At 38.4% G+C, this 15,088-nt stretch overlaps 1 protein-coding gene across 1 annotated transcript; it reads left to right on the forward strand.

The window, feature by feature from the left end:
• The first annotated feature begins 4,390 nt into the window (after positions 1-4,390).
• Positions 4,391-14,514, forward strand: clu (clusterin). Its single transcript, XM_031728369.2, has 10 exons — positions 4,391-4,494; positions 8,147-8,319; positions 9,203-9,351; positions 9,714-9,884; positions 10,025-10,195; positions 10,334-10,547; positions 11,308-11,448; positions 12,898-13,118; positions 13,437-13,624; positions 13,871-14,514. The coding sequence occupies exons 2-10, from the start codon at positions 8,202-8,204 to the stop codon at positions 13,881-13,883; spliced, it is 1,386 nt and encodes a 461-aa protein (XP_031584229.1). The 5' UTR covers positions 4,391-4,494; positions 8,147-8,201; the 3' UTR covers positions 13,884-14,514.
• The last annotated feature ends 574 nt before the right edge of the window (positions 14,515-15,088 follow it).

The raw sequence follows: 15,088 nt of genomic DNA on the forward strand, positions 1-15,088 counted from the left end.
CTCATTGTCAGGAATTCGGAAGGGTGAGGTCATTGCTTTCTTACTGTTGTGTTACATACAGCAGATGTCCTGCATGCCTTGTCTAATGTCAGCCCACAACTCAGAGGAGCCGAATCTTTGCTTTGGTTCTTTCAAAGGACTTCTTTAAAGAATTTAAGCACAGCCGAGTTTAATTTTGTTGCTATATTTGTCTTACCAGCCACTGGGGGCACAATATGGGTAGGAAGGACAGTAAGTGGAGGAACTGGTAAAGGGATGACGTACAGTTTGGAGATTGTGGTACTAACAAAAAGACAGGAGGCAGAGCTGGAGGAAGATGCTAAGATTTGGGGGGGGGATGACCAGGAGCAACAGTAGGATAGTGTGGAGACAAATTTAGAGAGACAAGGCTAAGGTGGCTTATCCATGTGTAGAGGAAAGATGGAAGAAATACTGGACAAAGAATTTTGAAGATGGCGCTGGGAGAGTAAGGTGGAGGCCAATGAGCCCCTGTGGTGACCCCTGGAAGGTAGCTAGAAGGTGTTACCCTGAATACATCACCTGCAACAGAGTTCAGAACACTTCATTAGCTACACGTTGCAAGTACCAAGTTGGACAGAGTTAAAATACTCAGACCAGCGCATTTGTCACCAAGAACCATGCCACTTTCAAAACTCTTAAATTAACTTTTTACCCAATTCTAATGCTCAGTTTGAACTTCAGTAGGTCATCTCGAGCGTGTGTACATGCTGAAATGCTGAGCCGCTGCTATGTGAAAACTGCTCTTCTGTCAATATACTCTCATCTTGCCCATTAATATTGATATAAATGTATTAAAAGCTGTTTTTAATACAGCGGTGTGATGTGCTGTTTCTATGCCGTGAGTAAGTTCAAAAGAGATGAAAATCATCAAGAATGAACAACACAAGATGTTCCAAGAATCTCATCCTTCACAGTCTTCTGATGGCAATTTGCTCCATTAAAACATCATCTCGATTTGATGAAACACCTTCCAGAGAGTTTTATAAAAACAACAAAACTCCAGGAATACAAAGAGAAGAGGACAGTGTGACTGTGTCACAATCACCACATGAGCGCCAGCTTTTGGGTCCCAACCGTCCTTTAAAGCTTTGCTATGTTGTTGTTCAATGTCATGGTCAACTCACACGTGAAACATGGAGAATATTTTCTACCATATTTGACTCAGTATGTTGACACAGATGTTTGGGTTCAATGTTGGTGATTAATCCAGATACAGTGAGATCCTGCAGCTGAGCTGTTGTCCATATTATTATTATTTAATACTACTACTGTATGACTTGAGATTTCATGTTTCCATTTATATTTGTAAACCAAATTATACACACCACATATAGAAGTCAAATCCAAGGCTACAAAGGTGCATCTAAGCAAAATATTTTAAAATAGTTTGCTAAATTTTAAGGCACTACAGTACAGTACACGTGCAATTAACTGTTAACCAACACTGGCAATTTTTTGTAGTGTTGTAGAATTGTGTGCCTATTTATGTAATAACCAGCTCTGGCTTGTAGCTACACAGATTAAATGGCTTAAATATAAGACTATTTAACATGTTTATATTTAATATAAATAGGTTAAAAATAAATAAATGCCAAATTCTTGTTGTCATCTGAATTTTTCTATTATTTCAACGTCAAGACGTAAAATATTTTAAGTTGGAAATGTAATCACGAGTGTGCTAATGATGTTTGGAAAGCATTAAACAATCCAGTCAAGTACCCTCACTGTAAGTCTTCAAACTTTAAGTCCTGGGAGGAGGAGACCTTATTAGAATGGAGTTTGTGCCACCTAGTGTAGCAACTTTACTTTTACACTTTCACAAACAAACATGGGAACTTAGTATACTGTGTGTTTATTGCTGTTTTGTTTAATGTAATTCATGAATTTTAGTTACATACAGTTGTATTTTTCCAACTACAACTCCTGCCTGACCAAAGGGCTTAACAACAGTTTGATCAAACCACTGAACTACTGTGACTCTAAGAGGACACGGATGCCTCTATGAACAACTTTACTAAGGAGTGTCGAACTCTGTGGGCTGACAACAGGTTAGTCTGTACTTGCGTTAGACTGATCTAAACCACACAATTTAAGCTGCAGAGCTGTTTAAAGACTAACATCTAACTAACACTGCCGATCACAGCTCGGCAGAGACACGACTGAAGCTGACGCACAACAAAAGAATTTGTGTTTTACCCGCTGTGTTTGTGTGTCTTTGTGCGTGTCCATGAGATTTACTGGAACATCGGTGCCCTGAGACAACACAAGCCCTTGTAAGTTGTTTGTTAGGAGGATTAATTGTGTTTAAAGACACTTGGACTGTAACTGCATTTGTATTTGATGTGCATTCATGAGCGTATTCTTCTGTTTTAACTTTCCTACACTCCTGAGTCATATGTTTAAAATTCCCATAATCCCTCTCACACTTATGGAAAGCAGGTGCAGAATGACTACTGTCAAAACAATCTCGGTGACCTCTGAGTTTTTTTAACTGGAGTTTGGATGACATTGCTCTCTTGGGACAAACATGCAAGTGCAAAACATCAGCTGTACATCAGCAAATACATGCAGCTCTGTTTTTCAGTTTTGGGAGCTTTTGTTTTTCAGAATTATCTATTTTTAAGATAACACTTAGTCCTTGAATTTATCTGAAAACTCGCTCTCATCAGCAAAACAGGAGCCAACTCCAGCCTTGTTGGGTCTTTGTGTTAAGTGAAGCTTTAAAAAATAAAACAACAACCCCCGGTAACATTTTTTTCAGTATTTCCCACACTCTTAACTTCAACACTAGTATTTCCTGTCTTATAGAAATAAACAAAGCTTTTCAAGTCTTTTCAAATCAGCCCGAATTCATTCAGCAAGATCAACCACATCATATATTTACAGCAGATCTCAAGCAAAGGGAACAGCACAAATGTTCCTTTTTTCTGAATTCATTCATTCCTCATTCATTCTTATTAGACATCAAGAATCCTGTTTCTTTAAACAGTGTAAATCCTTTTGAACTGCATCTGTTGCAGAGAAAGTACTGCAGAAGAATCATGTGATTATGACTAAACACAAACACTGTATATACAATGATACAGCAAACTAATTTAACCCAAATATTACATTGTGTACTTTTCTATTTATACTTATATAATAGTATATCCATTAGGAAGCTTACATCCTCAGTAGTTTATTACAGGCAGTATATTGTTGGTTGTTATGAAACAGTGTTTTTCCAGTGTGGTTTGGTAAAATGCCGATAAAGAAACGTTTTAAATGTTGAGTCACTGTCAGGATGCGTCAAATGTTTCTGTGTCTGCTCACCACCTCTGAGAGGTGCCAATAAATGACAAAAAACTTCTGGAAAAGTCTTCTCACTGATGTCAAGCCAGAAACAATTGAAGGCAACCATGACAGGAAACAATTATTTATATCAAAATAAAAGTCTGCTTTCCGTAATTTGTGGAAGAAGCATGTGGGAAGAAAAGTACATCAAATTGATGAATGAATCTGAATTCAATTTAAATAGCGCTTTAGTGAACACAATAACATATAATCAGTTACAAAATATTAATTGAAGACTATCTTGATAGGAGCATGTGTGTTACATCTTACAAAAAAGGTATTTTACACACAAAAAACTCAACATAATTAACTGGCCTGATTTTTATTTTATTTTAGGGCCCTCATTCATTCTGGGATGTACCACATTAAAGGTGTAGGAGTCTAATATTGTTATTGCTGTTGTATTAGTTTTAGGTTACTATTATCAATTATATTTTAATGTATTAATCAAACTATAAAATAATAATAAATGTCATAAATACATATTATATGAAGGTCTATATATATGTGAAAAGTTTTTGTTATTAATTTTATGTTACAGCCCAAAAATATTATCTTTTTACTAAATGCATCATTTTAAAATATCAGTTTGTTTCAATGGTTCTTTTCTGTTATTGTTGCTGTTCAATAATTTATTTATTATTTTGTTCTTTTTTGCCTTTTTTTTCTAATCAGGAAAGCAGATGTCAGTGCTAACTACTGAATGGTTGTGCTTTTATATTTTGTAGTGTTATTACATGATCTTAATCATCAAGTTTTGGAGGTTTCTGTCAGGCACAGTTCAGACTTATTCAGATGATTCAGTTTTTAAAAGAAAAGACGTTTGGCAAGTCTATCCATATTTGTTGTTAAAAATTTACAAGAGGTAAGTAGAATTACTGAACTGCACTTCCTAAACTGAAACTTAGCAATTTGCATGAAAATATTTTCGTTTTGTTTTCTAAATGTTTATTTTGAAGCGTAACGCAGGAAGTTGGTGTTCACATTGCGGTACTTTTGAGAGCTGGATGCGGCGGCAGCAGCATGCTTGGTCAGTGAATCACATGTCTGCACCGTCCCCGTTATCCGCTGGTATAAATAAGAGCAGCAGCGAGCCTGGGGCAGCTTCAGACGAGCTGGAGTCTCAGGAAACAAACAGAGGTGAGTCAGAGGAGCTTTGCTTTTTGCAGGTCGGCGATGCTCACAGAAAAATAAAATAAAAAACAAGTGTCTTTGTGTGCAGATTGTGGTGGTTACAGTTTTATATAAGCTATAACATATTTAAACAAAGCAGAACAGACCTCGTTTGCATTTTGCAGGTTTTGCAGATAAAACGTCAGACTGTAAAAATCACTTTTAACTTAATAATTAAAGCATGTCGTGTTATTCCCTTTCATGCGGTCGTGCTGACTGAAGGTGATTGCTGTTTAAATTGCTTACTCATGGGTGTGACCTCCATCTCTGGATCAAAACAACTGGATTAGGGAGGATGACGTCCTGCTGTGGTTTACTTCAATAACACGCTTCAGCATTTTACGCAGTGCTTGGTGCGTAAATAATAATAAAAACATAAAACTAAATTATAAATCACATGCATGTTTGCAGGTTTTAAAATGTTACACTATAAAAGCATTGCTGGATCTTTATTATTATTGTTACATTTTCTGGTTTAGAAATAGAAATAGCCCTGATTCCTTCATGCCTAAGTCCTATGGGTGAAGAAGTCCCCAAACACTTTAAATAATGAGGCCAGTGTCCCATTTTTGACAGATTAGTCCATTTTTTTCTTCTTATTTAAGCACCAGGAAAGTCATTAATGGGGGGACAGAAGCAAAAGGAGCAAATCTATCAGGCAAGATATTTTAGAAATACCTGGGTAATTTCACTGTCATTGTTACACTTTTGCAGAATAAACGACAAGTTTAATAAAGAAATAGTAGAATAAAATGAAAGAAATTTCATTAAATCATTGCAAAATATTAAACTTTATAAGTGAAATGTGCGAATAGCTGTGCAGCAGTATACTGCAGGGCAACAACGTCATAAATACAAAGTTATGGTAATGTAAGCTATTTTAGAGTATAAAGTGTAATCTGTATGAGATAAATGTTACAATAACAAAATGCAAAAAACAAAATTAGCAAGATATTTTGTATTTTTCTGATTTTATAAACATAAACTACAACATCAGACAAACAAATTTGTTGTGTTCCCGATGCTTAAAGTGGCAGAGGTTTGCCTTAAAAATGAACAAAATTATTCTTCATTTCTCAGTACTAAATGTCTTTTAATAGTGTCAAATAAAATATTTACAACGGTAAATAAATACTTTCAGAAAATAAAGGTGATGTGTGGGAGACTGAGCAAATGTTGATATCATACTGCTAATGCTGAACTTTCTAGAAGAACATCTGGAGAGGAGGAGTGTTGGTATTTCAGTTGTGTAACCAGGATCCTTGCAGCTGTTGTTCAGCAAATAACACAACTGGGCCCGTGCATTGTTAATACTTTTTATTTGCCTAACTTTCTCTCCATCTCTCTCTCTCTCTCTCACTGTTTTTTCTGTTTAATTTTCTGTGGCTTTGTCTGTGCTTTTCATTTCAGCATTGCTCATTCTTTCCCCTCACTGAACGTCGGGGCTTACTCGTTATTTTTTTCTCTCATTACAAAAGGCTGGATTGGAAATAGTGTTTACAAACCTTCTAGTTCCTGGCATGCCGTAATTAAGCTGGACGTTTAGTATTATGTGGATAATGACCTCACTGTGTTTGCTGTATGTTTAAAAACTCACAAAGTTCATATAAGCCGGAGAAAGTGGGACATTTTTTCTGCTCCCAGGTGGACGTCCAGTCCAGCCCTGCTGAATTTAGAACAGCTGATGACATGACTGAAAAAAATATCCAGGAAGGTTACATCAGCGCTGATTTAAGACTATACTGTGTACTGTAACAAGAACACAGACAATGGACACAAAAAATCTAAATTTAAACTATTTTAAGATGGCATAAACCTTTTCTGATTAGTAATAATTAATTCGGTATGGGCATTTGACCATATAGTGCAAGGAGACCCAAAAAGTTTCCGAAGATAGCAAAGTTTTCATACTGATTCTGGGGAAGGGTGTGTAAGCTGATCTGCAGGTCATCTTAAATATTCTTATTTGACTGAACCCATGCAGAGTCATGGGAATGAATGGCCCTCTTTCAGTGGGATGATTGAATACATTCAGTAGGACAGGGTTGAATAAATAAAGGGATCAGGAAATATAAACAGATCAACTACCAAACAATGCAAAAGTTCTTGACCGTTTTGGGGTGTTGCAGCAGATTTGTATGCATACTGTACTCTGCTTGTTTCCATAGAAACAGGAGGAGATTGTGGGCGAACGACTGCAAACAAAAACACACTGTAGAAGATGAGCAAGACACTCCTAAGACCTGTGCTTTTATACTGGGTGTGCAAACGCTTTGCTTCACCTGAAGTACTTGGAGCTTGCAATGTGTCTGCATGCAGACAATTTCATTAAGAACAGAACTACAGGTGTAAATGCATCTTTGTGTGAATCTCATTTTCAGCAGTTTAGAAGAAAGAAAAAGATGTTTATCTTGTCTCAACATGACAGATTTGCCCATTCACAAATCTTGTGGAAGACCTTGGCTGTCCTCTACATCAGTGATTTTCCTGATTTTTGGAAACCAACGAATCCTTCCTTAAATGTTTTCAGCATACTTTCATATTAAACAATATCTGCTTTTTATGCGATCACTTAGCTCTTTAAGCCTGAAAACATCTGCGTAGCTACCCTTTTGCTCAATCAAAACTCTAAATCAGCGTGAATGGTTTCATAAGAGTCTTGAAAGATTCTTAGTCGTAATTCTGCCAAATTTGATCCACAGCAAAAGCTACGTCCGGTTTAATCACCATAGAAGTGGGCAGCCTTTCCACTGTGTGCGTTCTGCAAACAAAACAAAAAAATCCTTTAAAAAAAGTCTTCTAAGTAGATTTTTTTTCCTTTCTGTCATGTTTTGTGTCAAGCAAGCACACGCATTATCTAATGGTTGACACAAGTGTGTAATTTTGGTTATTATGGATGGTTAAACACTGAGCTAATCCTGATAAAGACTAATCTCCAGAAGGCTCAAGAAAAACTCAGTGAATCAGCAAAGTTCAGCTAGACTGCTGCATGTGGCCATGTGTTTTTAGAGAAAATAAGGATTATTGCTGACTGCAGAAATAATCAGCAGAGATTAGACTCCCACATGGGAGAGATTATTTATGCTGCTTGGGGAAAAGCTGCACAGAGAGGAGAGAAGGCTGGTCCAACTGACTGATGCATTTCTCTGTCTTTATCTGTCTCATGTCAGGGTGAGCAGGGGGGGTCATACACCACAGACATCCTCTGCTGAATATGTCATTGTTGGGTGAACGGGCAGCTGACCAAGCGCACGTCAGAGAAGAAATGGGTAAACAGAGAAAGAGCCTGCTGTTCTATTATATAATGAAAGGCACTTTGGTCAGTGTCGCAGGAGAACACTGATCTGAACTCATAACATCCTTGAATGATTGAAACTGGGGACGAATAAGATGTTCATCAGTTTGAATTATTTAGTGTTATTGATTGGTTATTTTTATCTTTTGCCGTGTAAGGGCACAAAACCGCTGAGCAAACGTGATGATTTGTTACTGCGTAGCTCCCCACCTGCTTTTTCTCCAGCTTCCATCGCCCTCTGCTGGAGATAAGGAGTCTGTGCAATGACATTTTTCACAGTCCGGAGTCGGTTTGGACTGAAAGTGTGTTTGATTTACATTCCAGGTCTTTGGCATCATATTCACATCATTACCTGCTGGCCCTGTAAGAGTCAGAGAGGATGCTAATGATGATGATGATGATGAAGAGGAAAGGCTCGAAAGAGTCTTTGGCTTTGGTGGCTCTTCTGGTGGCCTCAGCCAGCTGTATCCTTCCTCCGACAAAAGAAGATCTTAACCGTAAGTTTGCAGGGTGTGGAAAAAAGGGTTTAAAGGGCCAGTTCACACAAAAGGATCGATCTAATGATGTTAACAACTTGATAGTTACTGCAGTAATGTTAGGGTTATCTAGATAAATTGTTTTTAATCGGCCATTTTCCAGTATACAAACCTCTAAGAAGTTAAATAGATTTCATTAGGGCAACAGATTTCTTTTCATGGTATTCCACTAATAGGAATCTTCCATTAGGGCTATAAAACTAAAGGTATTGAAGATGATGTCATTTTTTCAAGCATATTTGTTAAAGATGAGTCAAAGAGCAGCTTAAAAGATTTTAAAAAATAGTTAAAGGAAATAGATAAACAAACAAAGGTGTTTACCATAACCGACAAAAATCTAGGCCCCTCAATTAGGCCTGGATATTTAGTATTCATGACAGATCTCCTTGTCTGTCAAATTTCTGTGATTTGTGCAATGCCAAGGGCTTGCAATATGCATGCATTACTGTTATGGAGGTCCGTGTAGTGTCTAGACACAGGTTAGTTGATATTCTATCTGCATGAGCACATTTGTGGTCTGTTAGTCTGCCCTTCAAATGTCTTTTGGTTCCTCCAGGGTGATAAAATACACTGCAGCTGGGACTCTACAGACTCTGGAGTCTGTGGATGACAGACAGGGTGCTGAGGTTAATTTAATGATTAATTCTAAATTTATTCTGAGAAGATAATGAATAAATGCCCAGGTCTGTGTTACATTTGTGCTGTGATTCTACATACTAGACCCCTTAGGATAATCGCCTGAGCAGAAGTTGACAGTGAGCAGAACAAACAGAACAGGCATCATATAATATTAGTAACGTTTTATAGAAGTTAACATTTTCTGCGTGTTGTTTGTGGTTTACAGAGATTTCCATTCAGGGAGAAAAGTATCTGGACAGACAAATTGAAAATGCCATTAATGGAGTGAAGGAAATGAAGAGTGTGATGCAGAAATCTTCAGAGGAGCACAAGAGGTTTTTGGACGATCTGGAGAAAACCAAGCAGAAGAAAGAGGTAGCACTAATATTAAGTACTATATGTTTTAACAGTACCTTTGGTGGCAATGCTGTAGGGAAATAAGTGAAGTAAAGATGTCTAGGGATTTGAGTTTTTTTGGCCACAACACACAGAAAAGTAATTTTTAAATGTTCCAGTGGTTTAAACTTTGTTTTTAAATGTTTAACAGCAAGAAAGTGTTCTCTTTTTTTCCCTTAAATAAATCTGTCCCTGCTGCAGATAAGAACTTACATATTTCCTGAGTTAATTTACTGCAGACGTGTAACTCTAAACTGACGATTCTCACATTTAACACAAAAGGAGGAGATAATTCTTACCAAAGGTGGGGCCAGAATAAAGTTGGATGTTTTAATGTATAGGAAGCGATGCGTACAGCTCAGGAGATGGAGGCCGAGCTGGAGAAGGAGGAGGAGGTTTGCAACGAGACCATGAAGGCTCTGTGGGAGGAGTGCAAGCCTTGTCTGAAGAACACCTGTGTGAAATACTACTCCCGAACCTGCAGCAGTGGATCTGGACTGGTGGGACGTCAGGTCAGACACTAAAGGAGATACAACACTATGCATATTTCATCCTTTCCCCTTCATCATTCTTCTTCTCTCCCCTGAAATATTAAGCCATGAAAGACATTTTAAGTTTGATTTGAAATGAAAGCTGCTCCTTCGGTCTGCAGCTGGAGGAGGTTCTGAATAGAACATCTCCTTTCTCCATCTGGATCAACGGAGAGAAGATCGACATCCTGGAGCAAGAAGGACAACGGCAGAACAGAGAGTTCAAGAACCTGGAGGAAAAATACACAGAGATGGCCGACGGCGTGGACAACATATTCACAGATAGCATGAAGGTACGGTTTACCTTTGCTTGTTTATATGCAGAATAAATCTTTAAGCACCACTTCCTGTTTGAACAAGTATATAGCAAACACACACACTCACTACATCAGTACCAGCATCAGCTCGGTCTCTGTATTTGTTGTTTTCAGGTGGCCGATCATGTGCACTACAGCCCTCCTGTGATCTATTTGCCTAACTTCCTGTCACCGTACGCTCGCCACGGCAGAAGCATCCGCTCTCTGTTCCACGATCCTTTCCACGGCTTCCAAAACTTGTTCTCCCCTATGATGGGAATGAGCCGGAACTTCTTCAGTTCCATGGGCTCCATGATGGACATGGACAGTGACACTGTTCCCAATGAGGGTCGGTTTTTCTGTCGGGTTCAATGTTTTTGTTCAGAAAGTATCTAGAGAGCTATCAGCTGCAAAATCACACACACTGTAAACTCACAAACCCCTCGTTTTAATGAAAGTAATGTGTCATGAGAGCTTTTAAGTCTAACTTCAGACTGTCTATAAAATGTGGACATCACTTGTGGACCCTTAAGTTGCATTCTTTCTAATGACCAGCAGGGGGGGAGCAACTCGTCTGGTTGCAAAAGGTAGTCAGGGTATATAGAAGCCTTTAGTGACTATTGACTATCCACCATTTACTTGATCTTTGATCTCAGTGAACAGGTTCGTGATCAGACTATAGTCTCAAGTAATAGCTTGAGACCATAAACATAAAATTGTATTAATGCCATTAGAGTACCGATTGGTCTGTGATTTTATTATGTTGTTAGGCGGTTTCTTGTCAAAATTATGATATAATTGAAAATGCATAATTGAGGTTTTGTGGCTATAACTATGTGTATATATGTATATACTAGATATAATATATACCTATGCATATATACCTATGCAGCTGTAAACGGCATTGCTGCATTGGTTTGTAAATAACTTACTAGGTAATGATTGGTTGAGCTTAAATAAAAAGCAAATCTTCTCTGATTTCTGTGGAGTCACATGACCAATAGTGACATTCAGACAAGAAGAATTAAATTCATGTGCAGAAGCACATCACTGTTGGGTTTTATTTTCACATGAAACATTCATAACGTGCGTTTGTGTCATTCACACAGATGGTAACGTAAATGAGGACGTGATCATCACCAAACCTTACGGTAACGGCAGGATGACCTGCAGAGAGATCCGTCGCAACTCGGCCGGCTGCTTCAAGTTCCGCGACGAGTGTCAGAAGTGCAAAGAAATCCAGCACATTGGTGAGATGGTGTCTCGTTCATTGACTAATACCTTTTATTCACACTGTTGACATGGATACAGGAATAGAAATAGTTGAGGTGGAGCATATGGAAAATATTACCAAAATAAATTAAAACATCATCCTTCATTATTTAAAAAAATAATATATAATAAGCCAATTAACAGCTATGAGGGCCTCTTCAAACTGCCTTTCATCCAAATTCGACTGGCAGGAAGCACTGAGACCTGAATAATGATCCAGGGATGTCTTGATTAGAGCAGTACAATTAATATTTATAATGTCAAAGAGAGTGTAATTTAATCATGTGATCTCTTCCTTTGTGTTGATAATCCTATTGTTACTCTTCCATTAAACGACAGGACAGAACTGGGCTCTGACACAAAAGCATCTATTTATAGACTCTTGGAAAATGCAAAGAGCTTTGTTTTGTTTTTGCACTCATAAGGATCTGTCAGCTAGTTGATTTGAACTAGCTATAAATTATAGTTTCAAGTTTAAACAATGAAAAGCAGCTGGAACTCTTTGTTTCCCTGTTTTTCATTTTTAAATCAGTGGTTTAATATCCAGGCTCTATGTGTGGTGGTCCTAACTAAAATACTCCGATCTGGACAGAAGTAGTGGTCCGCAGTGTCTCTTATTCTTGTAATTCAGGTGTTTTTCAGTCCCATTGCCACATTGTATAAAGTAAAACAGTTAGTCATGCAGTCTGTGAATGAACGGCTCATTAAAGACCTCACTGAATTTGAGTGTGGTGCTATTATAGGATGCCACTACTGCAACAAGTCAGTTCAGGAAATGGCTTTGCGCCCAGATTTTCCATGATCAACTGTAGGTGGTAATAATGCAAAGTGGAAGAGTTTAGGAACCAAAGCAACTCAGCCACAAAGTTATAGAACACAACGCAGAGCTCCAATCCTCCTCTGGCAGTAATATCAGCACATAAACTGTGCACCCGGAGCTTCGTAGCATGAGTTTCCATGACCAAGCAGCTCCTTTAGGTGTTTGTCTATGTGGCATATGAACTTTTTGCCTTACATTGAAATATTGTAGTAACTGTTGCAATAGTGAGGCTAAGAAACTTCATGTAGCTCAGTTGCTGGGACAAAATTAGCTACGTTTATTTCAAACATTTAAAAGAATAAAGTACAATTGACATATATGGGCATTCAGCAAAAAAAAAAAAATCTAATACATTATTGTCTGAATATAAGTAACTCAAATTTATGCTCAAAAAGAAGCAGGAAGACAAACTTATGAGATCCTACCCTGCTTTCCTGTCTAATAAATGATAGCAATATTCATCCAACTTACAAATGACCTACCACTGGCCCATATGCACATACAAGTACATTCATACCTACACATTATGTGCAGTCTTGCATATATGTAGCAGTTAAGTGATTTTCCAACTTTACTCAAGCTCCACGATGATGTTTTCCCCTCACAGACTGCTCCGGGAAGAAACCTCTGGAGGGCCCCCTGAAGGAGGAGCTGGAGGAGGCTCTGGCCTTGGCCGAGCGTTTCACCCAGCAGTACAACTCCCTCCTGAAGAGGTTTGAAGAGGAGATGTTCAACACCTCCTCCATCTTGGATTTGTTCAACAGGCAGTTCGGCTGGGTGTCTTCTCTGGCAAACAACACCAGCGACGGCATCTTCAGTGTTCAGGCGGTAAGTACTGTTGCTTCATTTGACCTTAATTTAAAATATGCAATATTAAGGTTGTAATTTGTTATCTAGATATAGTTATGCTTTTCAACCCTTTTATTTTTAATCACCTGAAAAACTCATGTTAGGTGTCTAAGTACCAATATCTGCCCACAGCTATTACAAAACAAAGAAAAGCACCAAATCCTGCAAAATTATCCAACTTCTGAAAGATCCAGAAATGATTTTTCTCTTTATCATCAGTCATTTTAATTATTTGTTTCAGCTGCAACTTGCAGAAACCCACTGAAAAGCTAAAACCCCCACCTCCTTATGCTACAGGTGATGTGCAAGGACTCTGAGAAGAAGCCTAATGGGGAGGAGGAGCCTGGAGAAACCAAAGTGAGCGTGAAGCTCTTCGACTCACCACCCATGAACTTCACCGTGTCGGGCGAAATTCCCTGGACCGACCCCAAGTTCTCTGAGGTGGTAGCTCAGGAAGCTCTGGATCGCTACAAGGAAACCAGTGTGTGAGTGTCAGAGAGGACTGAAGCAGGCTGAAAATCATCAATTAAAGGAATATTTTAAAAATCTTAGGAAGAGTACTAGGATTAAAAAAGATAGATTTTATTGATATCCTTTTTCCTAACCCAGCACTGCTACTTTGACTTGTTGTGACATTGATTTAATGCCCTCCGTGACGTTTAACAGCCTGTGGATAAGAGTTCAGATCAGTGATAGATTCTGATCTCCATCTCTCGTTTCTTCTTCCACAGTGTCGTCAAATAAGCTGGATTTACTCCTGAACCTGCATCGTCTTCTGACCAGAGAATGTTCTGGATTCATCAAAACACACCTGAAACCCTGAAGCTAACCTAATGTTCCTCTTCAAGTCCTGCTTTTGCAAACGACACAGTTTAACCTCAGAGGTTTATATTGTTACATTAGTCCTACTGTAAGAGAAGATATTTAGTAGATAACAGCCCCGCTCGTGTGTATAGTACTTCCAACAAACGCCCTTGTATTAAAGGCAACATGGGCATCTTTAAAGGTGCGGCCGCACTAGGCAACGTTTTTTGTGCAGTTTTATTTTTGTGGAATTTGAAATGTATTCTTTTTGCATTCAGCCGCAGTCACACATGTGATTAAAAAGATTGTTTTTCCATTAAAGATTGTACCAAGTTTTGAATGGTTGCAAAGATTTGAAGAAAACTGGAGCACTGAAGTAACTTTAATGGGTTGATCGTCCCTTGTGCAGAGCTCAGATACTTCCTGTATCGAGTTGGTGAAAGCGATTTATTGGCTTTAATTAAAATCGTCGACCAAAGCTGGGAAGTTCAGGATTGCTTTGAGCCGCTCAGTAAAACAGCCTAGAAATGAAGCAATATGTAGAAACTGAATAAAACCTGCTCTAACCTATTCCACTTCCCTGTCTATTCTTATTCTGAGTTTGTGTTTTACTTATAAGAAACTGATCAACAGCTCCGGTGAACAGACTACAACAAACTACCTCACAGGTCAAAGTTGAACTAAACTAGAATTAACAAAAATCCTGCTTTTATATTTTTTGGAGTAACTGCAGTGCTTAGCATTGTGTTCCTGTGGATGTAAGAGTGTGATTGGTTTCTGCGATAGGTTTGGTGTACCCCTCCTCTCACCCTGTGACAGCTGTGATGGGCTGCACTCTCCATAACCCTGTTAGATAAGCATCGATCTTATAGTCTTGCTGTGGTCATACTTTATCGTTGGAAGTTTAAACCAAGTGACGCGGACCAAAATCCAAATCTCTTGTTAGGCAAATATATGAAACTGCTACACTATGGAACCCACTTTCTTCCCAACACCATTAAACCATGGGGTGATAAATTTCAAGTAAATTAGCATTTTGATTTTACTCCACATCTACATGACTTATCACATACTTTTGACAGAATTGTCAGATGTACATCCCTGCTGGCTAACTGGGGAAGTCCACTGAAGTCCACCAGCACGGT

The sequence above is a fragment of the Oreochromis aureus genome, linkage group 15 (assembly GCF_013358895.1).
Source record: "Oreochromis aureus strain Israel breed Guangdong linkage group 15, ZZ_aureus, whole genome shotgun sequence".
In the NCBI taxonomy this organism is placed as follows: domain Eukaryota; kingdom Metazoa; phylum Chordata; class Actinopteri; order Cichliformes; family Cichlidae; genus Oreochromis; species Oreochromis aureus.

Coding starts and splice junctions, on each gene's coding strand:
- clu (XM_031728369.2), top strand. CDS start 8,202: ATGCTAATGATGATGATGATGATGAAGAGGAAAGGCTCGAAAGAGTCT. Junction 8,320..9,202: donor GACAAAAGAAGATCTTAACC/GTAAGTTTGCAG, acceptor TGTGGTTTACAG/AGATTTCCATTCAGGGAGAA. Junction 9,885..10,024: donor CTGGACTGGTGGGACGTCAG/GTCAGACACTAA, acceptor TTCGGTCTGCAG/CTGGAGGAGGTTCTGAATAG.